We start from the raw sequence: 7,855 nt of genomic DNA, 5'->3' as shown, positions 1-7,855 counted from the left end.
CAATATACAAGATTGGAAAGCGAGCCCTTTAAGAGCCAAGGGATCCCCGGGCGGTACATCACTACATGGAAAAGCAAAGTAACCAGAGATAGAGGCCGTATTTATTGAGAAAATTTCATTTTTGCCCATGACACAGGATCTTTAATGTTTGTTTTTGTGAAATGAAACAAAACTTTGATAATAGACTTGCGAAAGGGCAGTCAAAATTGGCGTTAGGTCCTGAAACCTGAAGTAAATAAAATCACCGTATATCTCGGTTCCACGTGGAAAATTTTCCCAGTTGTCCACGGAAGCCAATGAAATTCGAGCGCAATTTAAATAGATTGTCACTCTAAGCCAATCGCGTGCCGTTATTATATTGTAAATTACACAAACACACAGCAACGCACCGCTGCACACACGCTTTCATCTGTCATTAGTGTCAAAGTCTCTTCGCTGCTGCAGGTTTCGCAAACAGTGCTCTGCTTCAAATTCTACGCCTCATCCTTTCTCCTTCTAACACAAGGACAGCTCGGGGACGCGTTCCGGCGAGAGACATGGCTCCCCACACAGGCAAGGCAACACGGACGAAGCGTTACCGTAAGTTACGGAAGCCGGTTAAATGAATGTCATTTGTGTCCAAATGCGCAACGCCTCTCGAAGTCTGAATGAATGAGTTGTGCTTTTCGCAGTGTCGAGTTAAGCGTTTGTTGGGGGGGAAAGATTTTCGCTTGGGATTAGATTTTCTTCTTATAGGTCAAGTCTGTGAGTTGTGGAAAATACGATTCCGGTTTTTGCGTTTCTAGAGAATGTAGAGCTCAGACAAGACTTGTCTCGTGATTTCACTGCGGTTGTTTCGCTGCCGATGACAGTTGAGATAGTTCATAAGATCAATACATGTCTGGTGCGGTAATAGAATGATGGCGTTTACATCCTCCCGAGACACTCACATCTCTGTCCATGGACAGTCAAGAACTCGTGTTTTACTCTAAATCGTTTCTAAACCATTAATTTTTCTCTCCCGCAGTGGACGAAAACGTGGAAAATATCAGAGAGGAAAGCGAAAGGGTGCTTCGCGCATCACGTGTCACAGCGAGCCCACCGCCCAAGAGAAGAAGAGGTAACCTACCTAAAGATTCAGTTAATGTTCTTCGAATGTGGCTGTGGGAGCACAGATTTAACGCTTATCCTTCCGAAGCGGAGAAACAGTATCTATCGAAGGCCGCCAACCTATCTGTGCTTCAAGTATGCAACTGGTTCATCAATGCGCGAAGGCGAATACTGCCGGAGATGATTCGTCGCGAAGGACGAGATCCTAGCAATTACACGATCACGCGAAGAGCGAATGTGAAAAATCCTTCTCCGAACAGCTTGTACCAACGAAGTTTAACGCCCAGCCCCGAGCCGCACTTCGATAAAGACTTTAACCGGCACGAGCAAGAGTCGTATTTTCCTGTTTGTGATTATCAGGGACATTTTGAATACGTGGGCTGTCATAGTCCTTCCTCGCAAGGGCAACAGGAGAGCGACACAGAAATGCCGGCAAATGAACAAACTGCTCAAACACTAGACGCTTTCAGCAGTATCAATTTATTAGTGGAGGTCGCTCTGAATATGGACGAATTTCGTAAACAAGGAAAAAATTGCTTTCAAGGGTTATCTTCATTGTCATGCTAACTTTAAGGCAATTTGAAATTTATATCGCATGTAGACTTTGTGTTTTGTCATTGTACCTGGGAATCCTTTGTACATTATAATGAATAATATATCGTTGGTTCGCCGACCAGAGGGCGACTTGACAAGTTGCGTTACCTGCACCAAGGGTAACTCGAATAATGGTTTCACTTGCAAAACGCGTTTCGTCCGATCTCGGGGGCATCGCGCGAGATAATTCGAACCCATTCCGTGCTTTGCGCGCGCCGGCCGTCCGCAGATTAAAACACAGAGTATCGCGAAATTTAACAAGTCCGAGATTATGTAAATGTGCTATTGTTTTGTCGAACGCTGTGTAAATAGAATTCTAAACTGACGTTGTGACAGACGAACGAACTGTCAAGTGACAAGACTTCCCTGCCGGTGACATGAAAGCGAACAACCAGCGTTTGAAATTAACTTGTCATTTGTTTCCAATTTTCTAGCATGGTTCGGTAAAGCGAGCCAGCTTTGACATTTGGTCTGACATTAAAAATCGAATTCTTCATCTAGGCTCTTGTTGTGTTGTTGTTTCTTGAGCGTGCTTTGTTCGAGTGCTAATTCCGTCCTTTAATCCTCAACTGTCCTAATGACCCGTGGACCCCGCATATATGAATTGCCGTGATAAGTTTCTCGCCATATATCAGCCTTATCAACAGCTCTCTCTTTATCAGGCCAGAATATCGCACTTAAATCTCGCAATAATAACCTTAAAAACACCCGGAATATATAGAAAACCGAAAGGAACAATCATTCATGCAAATTTAACAGTTAATCTGACACCCAGATCAAATTTACAGACCAAATTACTGAATCGTCTAAAACTTCCCGAAGATTAAAACGACAGTTTGCATGGCTTTTTTTCCGGTAGGAAAAATCGCTCTTTAAACGGGGAAAAAAATTGCCACTGGAGACATTATTACGTGCTGAACGGGTCAATATTGTTTTTAGGGCTTTATTACAACGGAAACCATTGAACATCCGGGTTTTGATCCCAGCAAGGTCTCAGACCACCAGAACGTCCAACTTCTACAAAATCGGCTATTTACTAATGGCAAAGGTATCTTTTTTTTTTTTTTTTCATTTTTACAAGCGTCTCCTTCGGTGCGCAGACTAAACTTCATTCTCAAAGGACTGGATAGTTTCCTATCGTTTCTTTTGAATCTTGTTTGATCAAAGGTTCTATTGAATCGTGTGGATCAGTAACACATTTGTTCCGGGCATTCTCAAGCATTATAAAAAACAACCTGTCGGAACAGCTGATAAAAGTGTTAAAACGTATGGTTTGTTTGAATGTTTTGCTCTGTTTTATTGATAAAAGGCTTTGATGGACACAGTTCTCCGGAAAATATTTTGCCCATCAGCGAGATGATATCACGGTATTCCAGTTGTAGTTTTAATATTTGTATGGATAACATGGGGTAATTTCAAAGGGAAGGCCACAATTATGGTACACGGATGCGCTAACAGGACTAACAGGTCAGCTTAAAGACAAAGGGACAAAGGAATCTACAGCCGCTCTTTAATAAACAATTCCTCCCAAGGAGAAACTGAGGATTACTTTCAATGGCGCTTAAGTTACACGGCTGAGTAGAAATTTTCGACATAACCAAAGAGATCTGAAGACCAGATATAGTTAAGCATAAGCCAATCTCCTACAATCTTTGTCACAGAGAGACAATGGTAATTGGCTACTTAAACGCTACTCTCGGACACTAACTCTCTCGAATCGAATGTCACCTACAAAACTTAGCGCCATATAAGCGAACGATGGGTAACAAAACAGGGCGAGAAAGAGATCAATTGATATTTTTCGCGCTAAAAGCGTGCTTGAAAAGATATTAGAGAGACTCTCAGGAAAACACATTTCTTTGTTCAATTTTACGGTATTGTCGGCGTAAACAATCGTAATTTTACTAAATAAGCTGCAGATAAATGGTTTCTTTGGAGACAGCAATACTTTTTAACCATGCGCTCGCTGATTTCAACCTAGCTGTAAGCCAATACAGAAAAATTGTACCCCGTCAAACCGCACTAAGTACATCCATTTTCGTTAAAATGATCTTATCGTTTCACTTTCAATCGAAAGGGCTTGAAATCGAAACTGGGAAGCTACCAAAGTTTCAGTTAAAATTGTGCATTTATCTCATTGAGTCGATTTCGAATTTTGTAGTCAACGACATGGAAACTGTTTTGATGGAAAAGCCAGTCATCCTAATACAAGAAAGCTTGGACTTCCAGGCAAGCGGGTTGTTTGTGTGCCAGCGGCAGTTTTGACAAGTGCTACCAACCAATTTTTATTTTTGACAACTTTGTACTGCATAGCTGCACTAAAAGAAAGTAACGAAATACCTCATGGACAAGCCAAGTATTAATTTGCAAGACACCCGAACCGTTTGTCCAATTATTTATTTCGTTTTGGGTATCACTCTGTGGTTTTTCTCCACGCAACTGACGTATTTGCTGTCACTGTGCAACCTTTCGCAACCTTTTGCTATCATTTCTCAAACACGCTTAGTATAGGCCAAACATTATAATGAAAATTCACAGCAATACTTTTCCAGCCGCGAAATTTAGGTCACACCAAAGCTACTTATTACAAAACAAGAAAACCCTGAAAATACCAAACAAAAATGGTACGTGCAAAAAGCTAATTTTACATAGCTCATCGAGTTATCCAATCAAAAACAAAGCAGCTGGCAGATGTAAATAACATTGAAATTAGGCAGCTTATTAACTAATGCATTCAACTTCTCAAAAAGATTACAAACTCGGCTGGCCAATGCTAGGTTTTTGGCAGCTTGACGCGAAATGCTGGAAAATTGAAATACTCTAAAATGACTCACAGATGCTTCAACGCGAAATTATCAAAAACTGACAGGTGAAGCCGAGGAACAAGACGTTTTGGGCATTTGAGGAATTGAATCCGCAACTTGTTGCGATAATTGGATTTTTAAATAAATGCTTCCTGTCATCTTTGTCAGGCCGAGGTTGATATTGTGATATTTTAGTTAAATTCCTTTTAAATTGACGAGTCAACTTCAGTTTTCAAAGATGTAAATAATCGCATTTCCCAATCAGTAAACCTTTCGCAGCTGGTTAAACGAGCAAACTGAAAGAACATTTTGACGACAGTGCTATTGACAATGAGAGAAAAAATCCCTTTTCGTTTGAACGGAAGCCATAGCAATTATCTGTATACTTTAAAATCACCTTTTTACCATCAGTTATGCAGTTCAATGTGAATAAAGGAAATTCAAGATAAAATTTAACCATTTTAACCGAGTCAAATGATCAATAGATAAAAATTCTACAAATCGTTCTTGCTTAATTTCCAGTACAATTTCACTAGCACTCAACAGCACTAAAGAGGTTTTAAGTCGACTCTTTTAAGAGAAGATTATAAATTAGAAATAAGTTACTTCTTATAGTGAATGGGCTGAAAATCAGGCTTTTTAACATAACCTTCCTTGTTGATACGCATAAGTTTTAAAGCTATGTATCTATGATGATGCCATGGAGAAAATAATGTCAATTTTTTTAATGGAAAAAATCAACACAGGACAAATGAAAAAATAATTTTGATATTCCTTTTTCCTGAACAAAGTGTATTTACAACTCGCAACCTTCAAGTTAAGCGGTTTTCAAACGGTTTGATTCTGACCATATCAAAATTTATTTCAGTTATGAATTTCTCAGTCTACCTCGGAGAAAAATGCAGTTTCCTATTAAACTTAAAGTGTAGTCGAATGCTACTCCTCGGTATGACATGAGTTCCAAAAGCACGTTTAAAGATGCGCTTATCATAAAATTCTCTTTTTAGTTACAAAGTACAAATTCTGTCCGAGATATCCTCTGTTGGGTTTATTTAAACAGAACATGTTCCGAGTGACTTAAAATGTATTTTTCCACATTTTGCCGCACACAGAATATAAGGCATTTGGTTTCTTTCGAGCCGAAGGATATATCTTCAAAAGTTTGCATACATTGCCCGATACAAGCTATTTATACTTCTACACAGGGTGAAATAGTAAGCTTTTCTTGTGAGGTTCCCCATGTATTATTATTTGAGGAAATAGAAATGTGTCAGTCATAGACACTCAAAAGTGATGGCTGCTGACTCACGTGTAGTGTGACTTGACCTTTCTTAGTGCACACGAAGTTGCTAGTACGGCGGAGAATTCCGTCAAAGATGCCGCAAAAAAAAAAAAAAAAATGAAGGGGACTGAATTATTTAAAGGAGAAAACTGATCTGCTAAACCTCTGAGCACTGCTGCTGAAAGGCTGTAGCCATAGAATAAGCGTTTCAAAGCGAATAAGCGTTTCAAAGATTATAACATGATTGTCGTACAAAAGTTGACAATAAAGAAACGTCAATAATCCATTCTAGCTCATTCTCTGAATTCACACTGTAAAGACAACTTTGCTATATTGGTTTCCCAAAGTGAGCGAAAATCCCATTGAGTTGGGCTTTACTGAGGTCGTACGATTTTCTAACGTTAAAAACATTTCTCTCGTACCCTTTTACCAACCTCTGTCCCAAACTAGAAATTCTCTACTTCATATCGATTAATAATAGTCCAAATCCAAAACGTCGAGGTGCAAAATCACTTCGAGGAGGTCTGTCATTTAACTTATTTCGGGAAAGACAAAACTCGCTTAATGATTTCGCACGGAAGATCAATGGAGGTGCAAAAAACGCTCGCCGGAGTTTCAGACATTTCCAAGGACAACTTAGAATACAAAGCTTCCCTCACTTCGCGAAACGTTGCTATCATAATTTTAAAAATAGAAAATTACCACTTGCAAATGACTTTTCAAAATGTATCAGGGTTTGATTTTATTTTTCCTTCAAAGAGATTTTTAAGTCCGATCATTTTGAATTTCTATAAAATCTGTCGGTCTATACACAGTAAGCAAGCCTTTGGGAAGTCACATGGTCAATACAAAAAGCGCCGTTTCAAATGAAATACCTCATCACTTATTATGCGATTTAACTGTCCAAAAATATGCTTTAAATGCACACAAACTGTGTGGCTACAGTCGTCGCCACCTTTGCCCTCGCGTGCTCGCTGCCGGAGGAAAGGAAGGTTCTTTGCAGACTTTAGATCAGTCTTGCAGACCAAAATAATGTTTATTTTGGTACCCCATCCCAGACACTCCAGACCAAAAAGGCGGGAAGCTTCCTTATCTCTTTCTAAATTAATAATTCAAATAGTCTCCCCGCCGAGGTAGGTCAAATGCAAGTAATTCGTGCGCAAAATGCAGTGCAAAAATATGTTTATCGCAGGTTTTTGCCCATATGAACGGAAATTTTCTTACCAATTTCAGTAAAATTAAAGTACTAATTGAACTACGATCGGTGTAAACAAGCAATTTTAAAACTCTTGAACAGTCAGGATTATCGCGTTTCTGATCAAGGGACGCCACTGTATGTGACACTACTTCTTAGTCGGCTTGGACACGCCCGAGCTGCGCGCGAGTGGCGAAACCCACGAATCGCGAGTGTCTCCAACGCGCACACGCGCGACAAAGTTAGACATGCCATGGGTCATTTGTGCCACGCGCAGAATTTTCGCCCATGTTTCGTACGCTTTCGCTCGCCTGTTTATCGCTTTCTTCTTTTTTCCCTGCCGCAATTGAAGAAAACCAATACACAGGCCGACATCATGAGAAGTAGATAATATATGTCAAGCTCCCATTGTGGCTCCTGGCTGGCAATAAACACAATATTGACAGTATTGACATAACTTAGGTACGTGACTAAAAACCAAAGATTACTATAAAGCCTGAGATGATACAGTGCATTAGGCAGATGACGTTCTTCTTCAATGCTCCACTGAACTGATTGATCTCTTGAGGTTAAACGACTTCACAACAGGACGGCAATTCCCAAACCATATTTCAGCTTTGTGGCTTTTACAAGACAAGGCGTGCTATCGACTGAACAGTGATCAAATGATCTTAAAATGACCAATTGTTCTGAACAGGTCTCAGCAAGTGCTGTTTACTTCTCGGGTCAAGTCCCAGATCTTGATATGCGCCACGAAACTGCACAAGTGTTTTTTGTTCGGTCGCTAGTAAATAAAATCATTAAATTTCCTTTTACGTTTAACGCGAGGCTTATTTTTATCCCAAACAAGTCCTTAAAATAGACCGTGGTTAAGGGCACTCTCTTAAACCC

The 7,855-nt window shown here is 39.9% G+C and overlaps 1 protein-coding gene across 1 annotated transcript; it reads left to right on the top strand.

The window, feature by feature from the left end:
- Positions 1–377: 377 nt before the first annotated feature.
- LOC110060983 (uncharacterized) lies at positions 378–2,184 on the top strand. Its single transcript, XM_020767800.2, has 2 exons — positions 378–579; positions 1,007–2,184. Exons 1-2 carry the CDS (start codon positions 537–539, stop codon positions 1,654–1,656), a joined length of 693 nt encoding a protein of 230 aa, XP_020623459.1. The 5' UTR covers positions 378–536; the 3' UTR covers positions 1,657–2,184.
- Positions 2,185–7,855: the final 5,671 nt, after the last annotated feature.

Source organism: Orbicella faveolata, unplaced genomic scaffold, assembly GCF_042242905.1.
Source record: "Orbicella faveolata isolate gen_17 unplaced genomic scaffold, um_ofav_v1 contig_47, whole genome shotgun sequence".
NCBI lineage: Eukaryota > Metazoa > Cnidaria > Anthozoa > Scleractinia > Merulinidae > Orbicella > Orbicella faveolata.
Note: the sequence above shows the minus strand (reverse complement) of the source record. Positions and strands in the feature narration are given on the sequence as shown.